Genomic DNA, 21982 nt, shown 5'->3' with positions numbered 1-21982 from the left:
ATAGCCAGGCTATATAATGGGCACCCCGTCATGCGAGTTCCTTTAGGTTCAATCGACTGAAGCGAACTGACCAAGCACAAGCACGGCAGCTTACGCAATACTCGTTCCCTCTTCTCAGGGAATTGAGGTTACGTTAGTAACCGAGTCGTTCCCTATCGAGAGGTCTCTCCTATTGCGTAAGTAGCTTACGCTATGGGAACACCCTGCAAAACGCTGTGCGTGCTGACTTCGCTCTATAAAGCCAGAGGCAGATGCCTGAGCCTTAAAGCAAAGTGATTATTGCACGAGCCGGCCAACGGCGAGCTATATAACGGGATAACACAGAGCGCCTTTGCCCCAAGGTGGGGCGCTCATTGTACAAACACAAGCACATATCTTATGTACTGAGTTTTCTATGTACTGATATGCATAAAAAATCCTTTAAGTCGGTCAGAGACGGACCTTGTAAGGGAGGAGATAATGCTCAGCATATACATAGTCCAGTCCATTCTACAGTCAGGCTGATAGAATGTTGGAATGGATTTTTCTATGTACTGGCATGCATAAAAAAATCCTCTAAGTCGGTCAGAGACGGACCTTATAAGGGAGGAGATAATGCTCAGCATATACATACTCCAGTCCATTCTACAGTCAGGCTGATAGAATGTTGGAATGTAATGAGGGGACCTGTAGGTTATAAAACCTGATAAATGTCGAAGGCGAGGCCCAGCCCGCCGCCGCACAAATATCTTCAATGGGTATCCCACTCGACCAAGCCCACGAGGAGGCCATGCTCCTCGTAGAGTGAGCTCTGACGCCTAAGGGGCATTGAAGGCCCTTGGCTTCATAAGCTAGCGCTATAGCATCTACTATCCAGCGCGATATTCTTTGCTTTGAGACTGCGAGACCTTTAGTGCGGCCGCCAAAGCATACGAATAATTGTTCCATCTGTCTGAACAGGGCAGAACGTTCCAAATATACTCTGAGCGCCCTGACCGGGCAGAGTAAATTAGCGTCACTTTCGTCTGCTGGGGACGATTGCGCTGCCAGAGATATCACCTGTGCTCTGAAGGGTGTGGAGAGCACTTTAGGAATATACCCGTGCTTTGGCCTAAGGACAACTCTGCAGTCGTTAGGTCCAAATTCCAGGCAAGCAGCACTTGACGACAGCGCGTGCAGGTCGCCCACTCTCTTGACTGAGGCGAGCGCGCCAGCAAGAGCACAGTTTTGAGCGAGAGCTGTTTAAGGTGCACGGTTCGGAGAGGTTCGAACGGGGCACTCTTGAGTGCGTCCAGGACTGTGGCCAGGTCCCAGATCGGCACCGAGGGGGGGCGAGGAGGGTTCATCCTCCTAGCGCCTCTTAGGAAACGAATGATTAGGTCGTTTTCCCCTAATGAACGTCCTTTATCAGGATTGTGTGATGCCGCTATGGCAGCCACATAGACTTTGAGCGTGGAGGGTGTGCGGCCCGCCTCCAGCAGCTCTTGCAAAAAGGCGAGTACACTTGGTATCTCGCACGATTTGGGGTTCAAGCTCTTGGTATCACACCAGTCACTGAACACTTTCCACTTTTGGGCATATAAGTGCCTCGTAGAGGGTGCTCCACAGGGGAGGTTCTCGGGAACCCGTTGAGGGGCCATGCATGGAGGGCCCACAGATCGGGGCGGGGATGAAGAATCATCCCGTTGGCCTGCCTGAGGAGGTCTAGCCTCAACGGAATCGGCCATGGGGCAGACTGCATCATCTGCATCAGTTCTGGAAACCACGTTTGGTTGTTCCAGAGTGGGGCTACCAGGAGCACTGCACATCTCACTTCCCTGATCCGACTGATGACCTGAGGTAGCATCGTGATCGGGGAAAAGCATACAAGGGGCGGCTCGGCCAGACTTGGGCGAGCCGTCCGTTCTCTCTGAGAAGAAAAGGGGGCATTGCGCGTTTTCCCTGGAGGCGAAGAGGTCGACCTCTGCCTCGCCAAAGTTTTGCCATAACCACTGAACCGTCAGGGGGTGGAGAGACCATTCTCCTGGGAGAACCTTGTCTCTGGACAGCATGTCTGCTCCCTGGTTCAGGGCGCCTGGCACATGCACTGCTCTCAGCGAGCGCAGGTGGTGTTGTGACCATAAGATGAGCTCCCTGGCCATAGAGTGCAGGGAGCTCGACCTGAGTCCACCCTGGCGATTTATATATGAAACTACCGTCATGTTGTCCGTTCGGACCAGGACGTGTTCGTTTTTCAGGTACGGAAGCAGGGCTCTGAGAGCCAAGGCGACCGCTTTCATTTCCAGACAGTTTATATGTAGGCACTTTTCCGGGTTTGACCAAAAGCCGGGTACAGGCCTGCCCTCGTAAAGGGCCCCCCATCCTATTTTGGAGGCATCTGTCGTGACCATTTTTCTCCGCGTATTTACGCCCAGACTCACGCCGGTTTGATACCAGTTGACGGCTTTCCTGGGCGTCAGGGCTTTTATACAGCCGTGATTCGCTCTGATCAAAAAGTGGCCCGAGCGCCACATGTGAGTGGGGACACGGCTCTTGAGCCAGCGCTGGAGAGGACGCATGTGCAACAATCCTAGCTGGAGTACCGCCGATGCCGAGGCCATGAGACCGAGCATTCTTTGAAAATGTTTGACGGGGGCGTGTGCGCCCGTTCTGAATGATGTTGCAAGGCGTCGAATAGAGAGCGCGCGCTCTGATGAGAGGCGCGCTGTCATCTGCACTGAGTCTAGCACTATTCCCAGAAAAGAGATATTCTGGCTGGGGGATAGCACGCTCTTTGCAAAATTGATTCTCAGACCCAAGCATTTTAGATGGCTGATAATCCAAGATCTGTGCGTCGTTAACTAACCCACTGATTGTGCTATGATTAGCCAATCGTCGAGGTAATTCAGTATTCACACTCCCCGCTGTCTCAGGGGGGAAAGTGCCGCGTCCATACATTTCGTGAATGTACGGGGGGCCAATGATAGGCCGAATGGTAGTACTGTGTACTGGTATGACTGTCCCTCGAAGCGAATCTCAGAAAAGGCCTGTGATGAGGCGCTATCGAATGTGAAAGTAAGCGTCTTTCAAATCCACTGATAGAAACCAATCCCGGGCGAACTTGCGCGAGGATATGTTTGGTTGTTAACATTCTGAACGAGCGAATCATTAAAGCTTTGTTCAGATGTCTGAGATCTAGGATGGGGCGGAGGCCACCGTCCTTTTCGGACGAGAAAATAGCGGCTGTAAAAACCCGCCTAGCTCATAGAGGGAGGAACAGTTTCTATAAGCCCTTCTCTATCAGTTTGAGCACCTCGGTGCGTAGAACATGTGACACATCTTTCCTCACTTTCGTCTCGACCACCGCTGAAAAGCGGGCGGTCTGCGAGCGAATTGAAGTGAGTAACCGTGTTTTATTATGTTCAAAACCCATTTCGGCATGTCGGGGATTTTTTCCCAGGCTTTTGCTCACACAGATATGGGCTGAATGCTGGCTGGGGGCATGTCGCTGTGACGTATGGGCCCCACCGGCAAATTGCCTTGTGCTAACACTGAGTTTACAGCTCTCAGAGGCGCAGGTGCGCGCTGAGCAGCCGTGTTGAGTGCCGAGTGCAGAGGTGCATGTGAGAGTACAGGCACGCGCGCTATCTCCGAAATGCTTGCAGCATGAGTCGGAGAAATGCTTGAAACTGTATGAACAGAGTTTTCGGGTGGGGGTGCATACATCATAATAGGCACGCGCGCCACATTCATAAAGCTTCCGCTTTTAGCGGGCGTCTCTTGGCTCGCGCGATCGCATCTGTGATGTTTGCGGCATGAGACAGAGAACTGTTTGAAACTGTATGGGCAGCACTTATGGGTGGGGGTGCATATACTGTAGTAGGCACGCGCACCGCTTTCATAAAGTCTTCCGCTCGCGGCGGGGGTTTTTTGGCTATGCATACAGTGTTTGTGTGTAGGGGTGCATGCAGGACAGCAGGCACACGCGCTACCTTTATAGTATTTCCCGCTTTTACTGGGGAAGTGTTTATAACTGTGGGAACAGTGCTTGTGTGTAGTGGTGCATACATGACAATAGGCACACGATCTACATTTATTGGACGTCCAGCCTGAGCTGGGGAAGTATTTGGCACTGTTTGGACAGTATTGGTATGTGGGAATGCGCACTTTAGTGTGGACATGTGAACCCTTAGTGACACAGGCAGAAAATTGCACACTGCCCCCAACCTGTGTTGGAAGCATCCATGGTCACCACTTTCTGCCTGACAACTTGGGACTTCGAGTTCCAGAGGGGACAGTGGGTATTCTCCACTGAGGCAAATAATCCTCAATACAGTTTGAGGGTGAAGTCTCCTGAATTCCACCTTGGCGGTTTATATATGCCACAACTGTCATGTTGTCTGGGCGAACCAGGACATGACAGTTTGATATTTCTTACTGAAAAGCCTTTAAGGCTAGAAATAGAGCCGATGGCTTTAGACGCTGCGTGACAACTTGCCCCAGCGTGACACCTCGCTGGTAAAATACAGGAGCTGTCAGTGGTGCTAAGCAGCTATACAATGGCGGGATATAGTGATGCGCATGCATCCTTCATGCTAAGCACGTCGCGGCACACAATGCTTCAGCCAGCACTGAAGAGGTCTCATGTGTAAGAGACCTAATGGAAACAAATACCAATGCTTTCTGTAACAAGTTTCAGTGGAAAAGTTCTCTCCAGTTTGAACTGAGATGAACACTGTAAAATGGCTGAAAAAGTAAGTCTGTGCTGGCCTAACAAAACATCTGATCGCGGCAGTAACAGCCAATTGTTGAGGTAGTTCAAGATGCGTATGCCGCTCATTCTCAAGAGGGGCGAGGACTGCATCAATGCACTTTGTGAATATGCGAGGAGTCAAAGACAGTATGAAGGGCAGGAATTTGAATTGATATTCTATTTCATTTCACGAACATAAGTCTCAAACGCGAATCTCAAAAACATCCTGTGATGTCGTACAATTTGGATATGAAAGTACGCTTATATCGAAAAGATCCGTTTCTGAGTAATCATTTTGAATAGGTGCTTTATAAGTGCGCGATTTAAATGTCTCAGATCCAGGATTTGCCGAAGCCTGCCGTCTTTTCTGAAACAAGAAAATAATGGCTGAAAAAATTTTTTTGTGCTTGACAATTTGGCACAATCTACATCAAGTTTTTCATGATGAGACTCTGTATTTCGGCTCGTAACACTGGCCTATCGTCGGAAGAAACTGTGGAAGACAGAACTCAGTTGAAACGGGGTGGCCGGTGTGCAAAATTGGACCGTATAACCATGTTAGATAATTTTTGCACCCATTCTGAATAATTCTCGCCACGCATCCGCATAATGGGACAGAGGGCAATTGGGTTTGTTCACCGTATGATATGATGCGACGCTCACTATAGGAAAGCGGTTTTGCATAATATGTGTGCTTTGAAGAGGAAAAAGGGCTCTTTATTGAGAATGAGTGCGCATCTCGTGCATTTGCAATGAATGCTGTATTAGTTTTTGCACTTCATGCATTTTTTTTATTGCATTTATTTGAGTGCAAGACACAGAAACAACATTTCGAACCATATTGTGAACAACACTGTTCCTTTCCCGGCAAACAATAGTGAGGAGATGGGGAACAGTGTTTTGTGTTTCTCACATCGAGCCTTATTTGGAGAAGACCCGGAGGGAATTGCAGGCTCTGCTTTCCACTTCAAAGGGTTGTGCCCATCAGGAGCGCTTTTGCTGCACATGCTGATACACAGGTGCTTGTGAGGCAGCAGGTATGGGGCTTTTAGTCAGGCACTGGCTCGAAGCAGAGCGAGGGGGAACCAGCTGTGATATACTCTGTGTGGGCATAAAGTGTCTTATAGCCTGTGACTACTGCTGAATCGCGACATAACGCTCAGCAAACCTATTCATAGAGCTGCCAAAAAGGCCGCTGGAGACACTGGAGCATCCAAAAGAGTGTCTTTTTCCTTATCACTCATTTCTGCCCTGGAGCACCGCCATTGTGTGGAGACATCCAGCTTGTTCTGCCAGTGCAGACATTTGTCGACACGGGTTGGAAGGATGTACATGTTACTTGCTGGGCAGAGGTGTGCCACTACCGCCTCATCCAGAGGGGGGGTAATTGAGCATAACCTTTTTCTTTTGCGTCATATAAGGTCACGCGCCATGACTTGAATAGTTCGTTATGAACTTCGGGGAAGAATTGTGTGGGATGCTGCCATTTGACACCGTCTGGACTGGTGGAACCATTCATCGAGGTAAGACTGTTCAGGTTCCTCTGGGGGAGACCAGTCAGGTTGAAGCTCTTTGACCGCCCTTGTAAGGATGGGGAGCATCTCCCTGTCAGTGGCGCATGCACGTTCCTCACCCACACTGGGTGGAGGGGCGGCAGCATCATCCACTGACCATTTGCCTGATGCAGCGAGAGACCTGACATTGTCATCATCCCCAGTGTCAGATCCGCCAAACGAGACAAGGCCACACGCTCTTTCAGAGGCCGAAGCTCGTCTCGCACATAGCGTACTGGGAAACATGTGCTTCGTGGGATTTAGGGGCTTGCGGGGCCTGTGCCGGGACAAAATCCACCTCAAATTCATCCTGCTCGACCTTGCGGCCGAGCCTTGCCTCCTCGTGTGAACCCTTGGCTATCACAGAAGAGGTGGGTGGGAGAGTGCGAGAGGCTGAATCATCCCTCAGAACGAGGGTGATTCATGAGCGAAGGAACTTGAGACTCATGTCCTCACAGTGAGGACAGTCTGTCTCCATGAGAGCTGATTCTGTGTGGGCGCGGCCCAGACAGAAAACACAGCTCTCATGCTTGTCTGACGGCGGGATGTGTCTCGCAAAAGGAACACTTATGGAACAACATCTTGAAAAAGATGCGAACGTGTAAGTGACTCTTTTAGATATTATATAAATATATATATAATTTATATTTATCACACAAATACAATTGCTTTTTAAAAGGATACTCTACACTTGCCGATGCGCTGTGGAGGATGCTGAGGTCCTTTCAACAGCGAAGTGTCAAACGGCGAGGCGGAGAGATGTTTGCCAGAGCACTGCAGGGGAGCGGAGAGTTTTTTCACTGCCGTGAAGATTCTGTCCGCTGACTCGTGTGTATCGACGGCGAAAGGTAGAGGGCTTCGAGACGAGATAATCACTGTATTGAAGGAAGAAATTCTGAGGAAATGGTGTCTTTATTTATAGCGGTCAGTTTTGCGCCAAAAGAGGCAGGGCTCAAACACCATAGCAATATTAAAATATTGGCATTATTTTAGAGAGGTTTCAAATAGGTTGTGTGTGAAGGCACTCCCCATATGGGTCAATGCGCAATGTCAAGTGGGCTGAGTCGTTGGGAACAGGCAACAACTACTGCTTAGAACGATTTACTCTCTTTTACTTCCACATGTGCATGACATCTACTTCTCTAGGTTTAATTGCGGATCGCAAACAACTTTAAGGTCCATACCTACTGTACCACCTACTGTACAAGAATGTGTAACATCATGTAATTTTACCTTATTTCTTAAATAAGGAGAGATGTGAGCATCTGGAGCTGGTATGCCTTGTGCGCATTAATTTGGGGGGCAGAGCTTCCAAAGGAGCACTGAAGGGAGGGGTGTGTGTGTGTGTGTGTGTGTGTGTACATTTTTAAGTCATTTAAATATGGCCATATAACACATAATACATATTTGTCCACAAGAATTTTGAGAACCGGATCTTGTAGCCTAGAGTTTTTGATGCAAAATGATGTGAAAACCATCCTGATCACTCATTCATACAAAACAATGTAGTAATTGAACTTTTATAATACAATTTTAGTGTTGAAAGGTAATATGCGAGGAGGCGTGAACGATCATGAATATTAAGGTAATTTACACCTGAAGAGACAATAGTTGCCTCCGCTGGGCCTATCAGTGAGGGATAGAGAATGAATGTGAGGAGACTTAATGATCAAAATCAAGTTTTAAGTTAAAAGAAGTAATCTGACTATACATTTTCTTTAAATAAAGACTTTACTTAATTGTATACCTACACTACCGTTTAAAAGAAGTCTCTTCTGCTCACCAAGGCTGCATTTATTTGATACAGTAAAAGTAAAACAGTTTTTACAGTAAAAACATGAACTTTTGTGAAAAAAGTGTGAACTTTTTTTACTATTTAAAAGAACAGTTTTCTATTTGAATATATTGTAAAATGCAATTTGTGATCAAAGCTGAATTTTCAGCATCATTACTGCAGTCTTCAGTGTCACATGATCCTTCAGAAATCATTATAATATGCTGATTTTCTAATATGGGCATATTTAAAGTGCATTTTACTCATTTAACCTGAACACATATTTGTAAGCACGTTGATGATAATGAGGCGGCATAAACACTAGTTAAAATATAATCTAAACATTCATAAAAAAGCATGTCAGCTAATGAAAACTAAAGGATTTACTCTTCTGAAATTGTATCCTCGGTTGGATCAAGTCTCTCTTCAAAATAGAAAAGTTCATCGGAGTCCCACTCTTCTTCTGAGGAAAATGTTAACTCTTCTTTAATATCCAGGAGTTTGATTGCATGTGTATCGTTACAAACATGCAGAAAAGTTGAGCTGTGTTGTGTTTACAACCTCACTGTCGGGGGCGTGCACATTTCACTTGATCGTCTCAGCACATTATCACATTAGAGATAATGAGTTGAGCCAGAAGAAAATGTACATCCCTTTGTTTCATACAGATTACATTGCAGGAGAATATTTGTTTTAAATTTGAATTATTTTATTTAAAAGAAGACATTTTAAGTTTTCTTTAGACATATGTTTCATGTTTGTGTGATAAGTATTTGCGGAGTTTCGGTTAATTTTTGTGAAGTGTTTCTGAAATATGCTCGTGAACACAGAGACTGCTGAAAGCTCACCCTTTTTATTTTCTTTATTTTACAAAAGCACAAGCTTTTGTTGTTATTGTGAGTGTATACAAATAAAAGTAGACCCTTTATAGTTTCTAATGATGTCTTATACTTATCTGTATACCCAAAAATTACGGAGTATTTTAAGTTGTTTCCGCTGTAATTACGAAAATATCCAGCAGGACTCGCCGGCGCGTCCGTCGACCCCAGAGGGTTAAGGGCAAATCTAGCTGTAGTAACATGTACTTCATAAGTAATAATAGGTTAAGTTATTAACCCAAATGAATCGTTAACATTCATAACAGCAACTTTTAACTGTTCTGTAAAGCATGAATCAATATTTACTCATGCCATCTTATCGACAGCATTTCTTTGACTCTTACCAACAGCATGACTAGATGTCCATAACCTTAAGAATAACAAATAATTGTATTATATTATAAGATTACATCATTTCCAAATATACAACTTAATCACAGAACAATACCCACAGATCAAGTAAATGCTTTCTACTCACTGCTCTGCAAGGCACATGAAATCAACTAAGTAGCCAGTAAGAGTGCATACACATTTCATAGTCCTGAGTCCAAGCAGGTTCACACCTACTATGGACTGGGCATGTAACTAATGCAGGTGGTGTGTCAACTGATGGTTCTGTATTTTCCGAATCCAACAGCGGCAGTTCGTCAGACTCATCCCTCTCACCTGATATGAGTGTAGGTGCCAGATGAGATACGTACTCCGTTGTCAGAAATCAGTTCTTTACGATTTCCTTCCCTACTAAACACAGTAGACGGGAACTGTATCACTGTATGAGTGGTAGCATGTGCAACAAATGCAATCTCAGGACATTTGCTGTAATAGTCTACAAAAGTGATCACAAAACTGCAATCCACAGGTGCTGCATCAAAAGGGCCCATTATATCCAAGCGCACTTTTTCCCAAGCTTTTGTAGGGTATGGCACTGGCTGTAGTGGTGTTTTATTTGTGAAAGCTGACTTGTCATGTAATTAGCATGTGATGCATTATTTGACTCCTTTTTGTTTTCACTATGCCCTGATGTGTGTCATGCAGGGATGTAGTGGAGGCTAAACGCACGTAAACGCCGTTTATGCACCTCCCAAAATTCGGAAATAGCGTTTACCCACCTCCAAAGTGGGTTTATCCACCTCTAAATTGCGTTTATCCACCTCTAAATAGATAGTTCCTAAGCCATTTTAAATTAAGCTTATGTCGTTTTAGTTTCATATTGTTCATTATTAGTTTCATAGGTTGTTAAACCTAAGACGAAGTCTTTCATAATGCGCTGCTGCCAGTGTTTCCCATGCGCGTGCATCGATATTGACTACTACCAGCTATATACAGCGTGCTGACCTCAAAAATCCAGCTGTATTCTAACAATAACTTAGCTCTCCTTATTAGCTAAGCTCCTTCCATGCTGGCTAATAAGTAATAACTGACAGTGCTGTGTTGGACAGATTTATGCAGCGGTGTTCCATGACGGAGAGAGAGCGCGAGAGGTACGGGTGAGAGAGAGAGACGGATGAGCGAGAGGTAGCCTAGTGCTGCGCGAATGCGCTACGGCTCTCTGCAATCAAATACGATTTTAAATAGGCTTAGTAAAAAATAAAAAATAAATCGAAAATCAATGTGTGGCGGTCAGCGTTGCCCGCCACGAATAAATGAACGTATGGGAAACCCTGGCTGCATTACTGTCAGTGTTGACCAATCAGCAGGAAGCAGCAGACTGCATCAAGATTCATCCGTCACTCACTGGCCCAAACGTCTCATGTAAAAATGGATATCCGGCAATTTTTTAAGCGCCGTCAAAACAGCAGTCCTCCACCTCCTGAGGCCAGCAAACGGCCTCGGCTACAATCCCAAAGTGAGTGAGCTCGGAAAACAGTACTAAACTTCATGTTTTTGAGGTTAATTTGGTTAGATTAATAGATAATTAGATTCATGTCACTGACTCAACAAGTCACCTCTACCTTTTCCCATTATCCAATGTTACAAGTAAAATTCAGGATACATTATCAGATAAATAACTGGATGTAATTATATGCATTCTCTGGCATTTAAACCACTGAAAGTTTGTGACAACAAGCTCCCTTTGGTAACGTTAGTCAGATAGGTAGTTAATGTTATCGCTATAGCCATTCGTGGGTATGGTAAACGTTTCTATGGTAACAGCGAGTTGGACCAATCAGAGGCGTCGCTGTTAAGCTTAGGACTGTGGGTAGTGTAGTTTTTCTCCATAAGATTGCGTGGATAAAAACCTATTTTTTACAGTCTATGATAAAAACATGTTTTTCTTGTAACAATGTTGATTTCATACAGAACTATAGCTTCTACAGAAGCAGAAACTTTCGTTTCACAAACACATAGCTCGTGGTCAGTCTATCTCAGATGCAGGGCCTGAATTTCATTCAGAGGGGGGAATCCCCCCTTAGGTTATTCTTATCGGGGGAATTTTTAATTTGAGGGGGGAGTTTAGACTTTTTTTTTTTTAAATTACATTTATCTAACTTAAATGTATGCTCACTCATTGCATTTTTACAATGGGGTAATTTTGTTCTTAAGAATTTACACAACACAAGGAAGCTTGATTTCAATCTTTGAATTAAATTGAAAAAAAGTAGCACAAATAAATACAATAGAATAAAGATACCAATAAAGAGAAAAGTTTTTGCTTAGGTCTAACACTAGTATTCAGAAATACTACAGAGACTGAATAAAGTAAACAAATGTAAAATAACACTGGGTAGTATTTTAGTCCTGACTAAATTAAATACATAGGCTATTAATCCTGATTCCTTAAAATGAAAGCTATGTTTTGTTGTTTTGACAACCAAATTAATGACAGACACATATGGCTGCTGTCACTGTAAGAGCTAGTGCACGGATCCTGTTTTCATTATACTGTCACGTGTGATTTATGCTTATTTAAGACATAACCGACTGTGTTTAGAGGATACTCACCAAGACCGAAATTGACATAATTTTCGCATGTTTTTGACTGTTAAAGCGATATAATCCACGATTTTGACAGGATGTGGTGTGCTAAGCTGTCTTTTCTCCATTTTAACTTCATTTTACAGACAGAGGTGAGACAGACAATTATGCAGAGAGCACAGAGAGAGGAGATATAGAGAGGAGAGAGATAGAGAAAGGAGATGAGGAAAGAGGAGGAAAAGAGGTAAGACAAACAGAGAATGAAGAAACAGAGACAGGACAATTCGAGAGAGAAGGAACAGAGAGAGGAGAGACAGAGAGAGGAGAAGCTGAGGATGAAGGAACAGAGAGAGGAGAGACAGAGAGAGGTGAAGCTGAGGATGAAGGAACAGAGAGAGGAGAGACAGAGAGAGGAGAAGCTGAGGATGAAGGAACAGAGAGAGGAGAGACCGAGAGAAGATGCCACCCACACATTTGGACTGAAAAGGAACACAGTCAGTTTAAAAAAGCTAACCCTTGGCTAATTGTCAATGGTGATTTTCTTGGGTGTCGTACTTGCCAAACTGTCAAATGCCTTGGAGTGTTTAAAGAGACGGGAATGTCTCTCTCGAGTGAATGGTCGCAGACTAAAGTTACATACAGCCACAATGGCAATCACCAATATCAGCTGTCATGCTTAAGGAGCAAAATCTACAAGCACGGGACATCAAAAAGTCACAAGGCAGCAGAAAATATAGTGAACACAAAAAACACAATTGATGTTTCCATACAAAAACAAGTGGAGAAGGAAGCAGAGAAGACAGCCTCACTGTTTCGAACAGCATACATCCTAGCAAAAAACAACAGGCCATACACAGACTACCAGGAGCTGGTGGTGCTACAGCAAGAAAATGGTCTTGACATGGGCACCACTCTCCATTCCAGATATACTGCAAAAGGTATAATTGATCACACAGCAAAGGAAATGAGACAGAAAATATTGCACCACATACTAACTAAAGACCAGAGGTTCAGTGTTTTAATTGATGAGTCCACAACTCTTAGCAAGAAATCGGCTCTAGTAGTGTATTTAACGTCTGTAATAAATGATGTGCCCACAGTTATATTCCTCGATTTAGTTGAGCTGGAAAGCCAGTCAGCTGAGAATATTACAAAGAGTTTGCTTCAGTGCCTCCAAACTTGGGGACTGGATGAAAATTTCATCCAGGCAAATTTAATTGCTTTTGCTTGTGATGGAGCAAGTGCCATGCTAGGGAGAAAATCTGGGGTTGCTACCCGTCTACAACAGATGTATCCAAATCTTATAGTGTGGCACTGCCTCAACCACAGATTGGAATTGGCCGTGGGAGATACAGTCAAGCGTGTTAACAACATAAACCATTTCACTTCATTTTTAGACAAAATTTACACACTCTACCATAGGTCACCAAAGAACTGCCGTGAACTGGCTCAGCATGCACAACAACTTGAAATAAGTTTGCAGAAAATTGGAAGGGTCCTTGATGTTCGATGGGCAGCCAGCAGTTTCAGAACAGTTAAGGCTGTATGGAACTCGTACAAAGCTTTGCATCAACACTTTACTGCTGCTTCTGTGGATGGCACAAGAGATGAAAATGAGAAGGCTATGTACAGAGGTCTGATGGCCAAAATGGAGACACAAGAATTCCTGTGTGATTTAGCCTTAATGTATGACACGTTAGAGGAAATTGCACACCTTTCCCTGAACTTGCAAGGAAGAGGAATGACACTCACAAAAGCAGACAAACTTATGAGAAGAACCATTCGCATTATTTCATCCATGATGACTGCTCCAGGTGATAAAAGACAAGAAGCTCTTACAGCTGCAGAGAGACAGGAGTTTAAGGGCATCCCCTTAACAACCAGTCCAAGGGTAAGACAGATAGACTCCTCAGTGTTCTTTCAGTCACTCGTTGGGAACCTGGAGGACAGGTTGTTCAGCACTGGTTCAAGCAGACACCCTGGCGTATCAGCTGAGAACACCAGTCAGTATACAGATTTGCTTGATCACTTTAAAGTTCTCAATCCAGAAAACTGGCCTGTTCCCTTACATGAGCAGTATGGGGAAGCTTGCATCAAACAGCTCACACTAAGGTTCAGGCTTGACCAAAGGAAAGTGCTTGAGGGCTTCAGGGATTACAAAGACGACTCTAGTGTGATACCTGAAGACTTGTCCCCACTCACAAACATTCTCAGCCTGATCCCTGTGAGCAGTGCAGAATGTGAGCGAGGATTCAGCTTAATGAATATCATCATGTGCCCACTGAGATGTAGACTCCTGATCGAAAGCATCTCAGCGTTGATGTTTGTTAACCCAATGGCGTATGTGAAATCTTGGCTGGTAAAGCACAGAGGAGCTACAGACACACGGACACGCCCCTGCAAGCCATCACCTCAAGTGGACAAAGAGGCACTCTGGGCATTGTTGTGATATTAATTCATTACAGGCAGCTGGTTGTGATTAGGTTTCTTTTTTGTAATTCAATGCCAGATGTTTGAAATGGATATCTGAATATAATCTGTTAAATTTATGTGTTTAGAACCACTGTATATTATTTTGTGTTCAAAATGGAACTTATATTGTCTTTCTTCTGTTAATAACAGAAACTGAGTTTTCTTAAAATTAAAATATGTGGCACCAGATTCATTCTTCTGTCGTTAATCTGCACTATTTTACTATCTAAACTATTTTGATAATCAATTAGTCGGGTTGAGTCATTTTTTAAGACAAAAGTAAAAAATTATTTGATTCCAGCTTGTTAAATGTGAATATGTTCTAGTGTCTTCTCTCCTCTGTGACAGTAAACTGAATATCTTTGAGTTGTGGACAAAACGAGACATTTGAGGACGTCATCCTCCTGGGCTTTTGGGAAACACTGATCCACATTGTTCTGACATATTATAGACCAAAGAACTAATTGATTAATTGAGAAAATATTCAAAAGATTAATCGACTGTGAAAATAATCCCAAATCCCTAATCATTATGTACAAGTGCATTGCATTGGAAGCCCTGGATATAAGCCTCCCTCTCTATCTCTCTTAAATATTTTTGTTCTCTCTGTTTTGTCATTTAGTAAACTTTATAGATTTCAACCATATTATTCCTTCTTGGGTCTCTTTAACAAGAACTTAGATTAATGTATGAATTGAATACTGATTGTGTGACCTATGATGAGGGAACAACCAGTGATACCCTTGGTAATACCATCAAATGATAGCCTATAGCGATGTCATCAGGATACACATACACCGGTAGGCAGTGGCCCACCTTACCGGGTGACCACGTCGTGGTCCACCAGAATTTATAGTTTACCCACCTCTTTTTTTTTACCACTACACCTCTGGTGTCATGCCACTGTTCTCTATTTTTTGTCAGCATGCAATGGAGTCAAAACTCCTATTCCATTCTGATGCATCAGTAGTGATTATCGTAGGCAGATCTTGGTTAAAAATTGTGAGGACAGCACTGTTCATAATCTGTTCTTTTGCTATCTCAAAACTCTCCTGAGCCTCAGGGGTCCATATTATGGTCTGCACTTATATAGCGCCTTTTTAACCTTAACGGTATTCAAAGCGATTTTCACTGCATCTCTTTCACACATTTTTCACACCAATGATGGCAGAGCTGCCATGCAAGGCGCTAGCCTGCCATTGGGAGCAAGTTGGGGTTGCCCAAGGACAAATCGGCTAGCATCATCTGCATGTATATCCATCTGTTCATTATTTTGCTTATCCCTTCCTATGTTACGAAGTGAAGATTCTGTAGGTCAGTGTTTCCCAACCAATGTGCCACGGCACACTAGATTGTAAGGTGTGGCGTGGAAAATTATAAAATTCCACAAAATAAATAAATGCATGAAAAAAAATATTTCAGCGATCCAAACTCATCACCTTTAAGAGAAATTTGCCATTTTGAAACCATAATCTGTCAATTTTGTGATTGTGAAGAGCAATGATTAATGTTCAAAAGTGACTGATATTTATAAGCGTTAAGTGTCTTTCACATGACTCACGTCAGCACTGCAGAATACATTGAAGTCTATCACCAAAGTGATTCTCACACATTTTTGCTTCACCAATAATGTCTTTGTGTAACGTTAGTAGGAGGAGGCAGACGAGGAGTGAGGATTTAAACGCGGGTATTTATTGGTCAATGTGAAACCAAAACATGAAAACATCAAGGGTACACGAACTGGGTAGACAAGGCAAAACATCAACTTCCAACATCCACAAACAACGATCGACAATGACTGGGGAACAAACAGGGTTTAAATACACAAACACAATAATGACTAAACGAGACACAGGTGAGAACAATGAGTGACTGCTGGCAGTGATGAGGGCAGGGAACTATGGGAAGAGCTAACAAAACTTATCGAAACATCAAAAGCCACAACTTGTTTGTTAGATCCTATACCAACTAAGCTCTTAAAAGAGGTATCTCCTGTAATATCAGAACCTCTTCTTAATATCATTAACTCCTCGCTATGCTTAGGACATGTCCCAAGAAACTTTAAAATGGCAATTATCAAACCGCTAATTAAGAAGCCACAACTTAATCCTGGAGAACTTGCCAATTATAGACCGATTTCAAATCTCCCGTTTATGTCAAAAATACTAGAAAAGGTAGTATCCTCCCAAATATGTTCATTTCTACAGAGAAATAGTATATATGAAGAATTTCAAACAGGATTTAGGCCTCATCACAGTACAGAGACTGCACTTATCAGAGTTACAAATGACTTGCTCTTATCATCTGATCGCGGCTGCATTTCTCTTCTAGTGCTTTTAGATCTTAGTGCTGCATTCGACACAATAGATCACGACATTCTCTTGAATAGGCTAGAGAATTATGTTGGAATTTGTGGAGTGGCATTAGCATGGTTTAGGTCATATTTAGCAGACCGCTACCACTTTGTCTATGTAAATGAGGAACTGTCAAACCAAACAAAAGTAAAATATGGAGTGCCACAGGGATCAGTTTTAGGGCCTCTGCTTTTCTCCATGTATATGCTTCCCTGGGAGATATTATCAGGAATCGTGGAATAAGTTTCCACTGCTATGCTGATCGATACACAACTTTATATTTCTTCAAAACCTGATGAGATTTCACAATTCTCAAAATTAGCAGAGTGTATTAATGAAATAAAAGATTGGATGGCCAGAAATTTCCTTCTACTCAATTCTGACAAAACAGAGGTTCTAATTATTGGACCAAAAAACTCTAAAAATAAGCCACTAAAATATAATTTGACTCTAGATGGATGTACTGTTACATCATCTTCAACAGCGAAGAACTTAGGTGTTATATTTGATACCAATCTGTCCTTTGAAAATCAAATTATAAATGTTTGTAGAACAGCATTCTTCCACCTAAGAAATATTGCTAAATTAAGGCATATGCTCTCGGTTGCTGATGCCGAAAAACTAATTCATGCGTTCATGACCTCAAGACTAGATTATTGTAATGCATTACTGGGAGGATGTCCAGCAAGATCAATAAATAAACTACAATTGGTTCAAAATGCAGCAGCCAGAGTGCTGACGAGAACCAAGAAATATGATCATATTAGCCCCATTTTATCATCGTTACATTGGCTACCTGTTAAATTCCGTATTGATTTTAAAATTCTGTTAACTATGTACAAAGCTTTGAATGGTCTAGCTCCGCAGTACTTAAGTGATCTTCTACCACGCTATATTCCAACATGTTCATTAAGATGGCAAAATTCTGGCCTATTAATAGTTCCTAGAATATCAAAATCCACTAAAGGAGGAAGATCCTTTTCATATTTGGCTCCTAAACTATGGAATAGTCTCCCAAACACTGTTCGAGATGCAGACACACGCTCTCAGTTTAAGTCTAGACTAAAGACTCATCTATTTAGCCAGGCATACAGCTAATTTATCCTCCAACCCACAATTAGGCTGCTTTAGTTGGGACTGCCGGAACCAGAAACATTGAGCATGATCTCTAACTCTGCAATAAATTAAATGGCATCTACGCTTACATCTTTTTATTTGTTTCCCTGTCTCAACCTCGGGACTCCTATCCTGAGGTCTCCAGAACCTGCTGGATCCAGCACCATTCCTGCTTCATGTTGGACTCCACTGCTACATGTCGCAGAATGATGATGACTAAATGCAGACGGTGCCAGCCAAACATCACTTCAATCTATTATGACGGACTTCAGAGGATGAAATGATTCCAACTCCAACCTGCATCACCTCGGTCTATTTATGGACTACGATCTTGAAATGAAATGCTTAGACTAACTATTGCCAACAAAAGCCTTCATCAGCCAATTAACAAGGACAATTGCATCTATGTAAACTTCTGCAATTAATCAAGATGGACTTCAAAGACTTTGGTCATTAATCTTACAGATCAAACACAATCGATGTTTAATCACTGACCCTTAACACTTAGTTTAATAATTTTAAACCATGATTTTACCTATACATAATTAATATTTCCATTACATTCGTAATGTTAGCCAGAGGGGAACTGGCCCCCACAGTGAGTCTGGTTTCTCCCAAGGTTATTTTTCTCCATTAATCTAAATCTTATGGAGTTTTGTGTTCTTTGCCACAGTCGCCTTTTTTGGGGGTTAATGAGCCTATAGTCGGTAGACCACGTGTGCTGGTCTACGATTCTGTGACTGTTCCGACTGCGCTTTGCGATAACGAGCCGAGTAAACCAGAATCTTCCACTCCCACCAATGCTAGTTGTGACGATGTTACACAGCAATTACGTGACCTCATTGGTGAGCTTGGTAGACTAGGTGACTCCATTGCCACACAGTTTTAACAAATCAGCAGCCCTCTAGGACAATGCTTCTGTCCCAGAGTCTCGATCTGTCCAAGTTAAACCTCATAGTCAAAGCTGACATTAAGGAACCGCAAATGTTTAGAGGGGATGGAAGTGATAAGTGCACCATCCTGGAGTGGATTGAACAGATGGAGGTGTATTTATCCAAAAAGGTTGCAACAAATTCAACAGCGTGGAAGAGATATTAAATTATCTCTGTAGCCGGGCAAAGAGTATTGTTTGGGTCAAGCTGAAAAGTAGCCCGGCTACAGTACTCTGTCCTGAAGTTGTCTACGAGGAACTGCAGCACTATTTTAGTGAGAGCCCTGGCTCGTGCCAACCATTAGCCAATTTTTATGTGACGCAGCCAAATCGTAACGAGCACCCTGTTGACTATTGGGTCAGGTTGAATGAGGCAGCTGAGCTATGATGCTCGCCTGCAAAGATCTGTTGGCAAAATGGAAAATATGAATTCTGAGATCGCAATGATGTTTATCAGGAACTGTCGCAATCCTGACCTCTCCAATTATATTAGTTGCAAGCCAATAAGCAAATGGTCAGCCGAGGAGGTCCAAGAGGCCATCGATGAGCATGAGAGAGACTTTAAGTCTCGGAAGCCAGTACCTTCTGCACCTTAAGTTGCAGTAAATAAAGCTATTGTTGCTGAAAAGCCTGTCAGCACTCAGGTAGCAGTAGGAAGCGAAAGAATGGGCGTAAACTCTGCAGTGTGTACTGTAGGTATGCACCCTAAAACAAGTGAAGCCGCAGAATTGGGCACTTTGGAGCGTGTGCTGAAAAGGTTAGAAAGGGTGCTGGAGTGCACAACCATACCTGCTTCAGAACCAAAGCCTTGAACATCATCTTTGTATCAAGCTTCCCCATGTGAAGTGTGCGGAGACCGATCTCACTCAACTCGCTCTCACCGTATGAGGGAAAAAGATGCCTCAATTGTCTAGAGTTTTGGCATCAACGTAAGCAGTGTCACAGAGTTGTTGGCCAAGGTGGGGCCCAGACCAGTGATGATCAGGGAAACTAGATCACTCACATTGGAGAGAGAGCATTTAAAGTCAGCCTCTCATTAGTGAAGACAATCCGATGGTCATCTATGGCAGCCATTGTCAGGTTTAGTCAAGTGGCAGTATCATCTTGTTCCAGAACTTTGCAAAGCTGGTTTGTTTTATACATATGGTTCTTTGTCGTCAGTGCCTCTAGATGATGCAGAACAATTTTTGTGCAAATCGGAGAAACAATCTAGGAGGAGTTCGAAAAAGTAGCTTTTCAAAACATTTAAAAGTGGCTGACAGGAAGTTAGATCAATCATGACTTAATTGGCATCGTTGTTCTCGGCATGAGCAACGAAATCTATCAAGACCAGTCTCATTAGAGTAGGCAAAAATAGTCAATCGCTATTAGCATTTATATAAATAGCATTATATATTTTGACCGCAAGGTGGCACTGTCCCTGAACTTTTTCAGTCCCTTCAGAGCATGGTGCCAAAGACACATACAGAGTTTTGTAACGATACGCCATGTCGTTGGAAAAATACAGCATTTTATGATTAAATTCAAAATGACGACATCCAAAATGGCCGACATAGTATATGTGGTATCCTAAAAATGTGAATTTTTCATATCGTTGGACTCACTATGCCCTACTGAATCTAATGAGACCAATTTGAGGATTTTATTACAAACAGTACAGAAGTTATAATCAAAAATTAGCTTTTTTAATATCTCGTGACCAGTAGGGGGCAGTGCAACAAAAAGCTGCAGGTAACCTCAGAGCCTAGTGGTGATGACATGTACCAAGTTTCGTCCCAATCACTCAAAGGGTTACTGAGATACAGCCTCAAGTTCAATTTTGCACGTTCTTCGTCGAATTGGTTGAAGCATCATTTGACAACGGTATGGTTTATCAAAATTCTGTGAATAACTTTTTGTCGTGACTGCCTCTAGATGATGCAGACCAATTTTCGGACAATCAACCTTGGACGAGTTCAAAAAAGTAGGCTTTTCAGAAAATTTCAAATCGTCTTGAGCAATATAATCAGAGGGAAAAGGAATTTCGTTTCTAGGACTCACGGTTCAAAAGTTATTAACATAAACGTGAGTGCAAGTTTGAGGAGTTGGTGGTGCTAGAGGGTGTGAGGTACAGATGCCAAATTTGCTGTGATGACACATGAGACTCTCCTCTATCTGTGTGCCAAATTTCATAACTTTCCCGCAAGCGGTTCTATGGGCTGCCATAGACTCAAGAGTGGAAGAAGAAGCAGAATATTAATAATAATAATAATAATAAGAAAACTAACGGAAACAATAGGGGTCTTTTTCCCCTTCCGGGCTTGACCCCTAATAATTGATTTGTTCATGAATCAGGATCTGTATTGCATGTCAGAGCGGGTGCAGATTTTCTTCTGTCCCCTTTTTCTTCCAAATTTGGAATGCCCAATTTGTAATGCGCTCTATGTCCTTGTGACTCGCCTCAATCTGGATGGCGGAGGACGAATTTCAGTTGCCTCTGTTTCTGAGATCGTCACTCCTGCATCTTATCACCAGGGGCGAAAATTTCATCAAAATGTTGGGGGGGACAATAAACATAACAATTCTCAAGAGCAATTTTTGAAGGGGACACCAAGGGTTTTTTTTGTTGTTGCCCCGTTTGCATTTGTATTATTTTATTTCTTAAACAATTATTTTAAGAATATATCATTATATTATTTACAATACACATATTTTAATGATATTTTAGGGGGGACAAATATCCCTGACTCCCCTGACCCCCCCCCGCGATTTCTGCCTATGCTTATCACGTGGTTTGTTATGTGTGTTACTGCAGAGGAATAGCATGTGGAGGCTTCATGCTATTATCCGCAACATCCATTCAAAACTCACTATGCGCCCAACCAAGAGCAAGAACCACATTATGGTGACTACAAGGAGGTTATCCCATGTGACTGTATTCTCAATAGCAACTGGTGAATTTGGTTGCTTAGGAGACCTGGTTGGAGTAACTCAGCACTCCCTGGATTCGAACTTGTGACTCCAGGGGTGGTAGTCAGCACCTTTATTTGTTGAGCTAATCTGGCCACGTGGGCATGGATTTCTTAAATGGAAAATAAAGAGGAACGATACGTTTTTATGATATATAGTGCAGCAACAAATATGATATTATGCTTTGTAATGTAGTTAAGTAAAAATAAAAGTTTACAAAATAAAAATATTACCTGTAAACTACTTTAAAAACTGTGATTAAGTGTAATTAGGACAAAAGTTGCTTTAATGCAAAGGATGGTCAACGAAAATATCGATTTATTCAGTT

At 42.8% G+C, this 21982-nt stretch overlaps 2 protein-coding genes across 3 annotated transcripts in view; both read left to right on the top strand.

The window, feature by feature from the left end:
- Positions 1-21982, top strand: part of LOC127621788 (interactor protein for cytohesin exchange factors 1-like) — a 188070-nt gene that overhangs the window by 122562 nt on the left and 43526 nt on the right. The gene's annotated exons all lie outside the window — the stretch shown is intronic.
- Positions 12431-14281, top strand: LOC127621727 (E3 SUMO-protein ligase KIAA1586-like). The gene has a single exon (XM_052095442.1). The coding sequence runs from the start codon at positions 12431-12433 to the stop codon at positions 14279-14281; it is 1851 nt and encodes a 616-aa protein (XP_051951402.1).

Source organism: Xyrauchen texanus, chromosome 28 (genome assembly GCF_025860055.1).
Source record: "Xyrauchen texanus isolate HMW12.3.18 chromosome 28, RBS_HiC_50CHRs, whole genome shotgun sequence".
NCBI lineage: Eukaryota > Metazoa > Chordata > Actinopteri > Cypriniformes > Catostomidae > Xyrauchen > Xyrauchen texanus.
The sequence above is the reverse complement of the archived record's forward strand: the minus strand, read 5'-3'. Positions and strand labels throughout refer to the sequence as shown.

What these genes read in the sequence shown, in the direction of transcription:
- LOC127621727 (XM_052095442.1), top strand. Translation starts at nt 12,431, where the DNA reads ATGTCTCTCTCGAGTGAATGGTCGCAGACTAAAGTTACATACAGCCAC.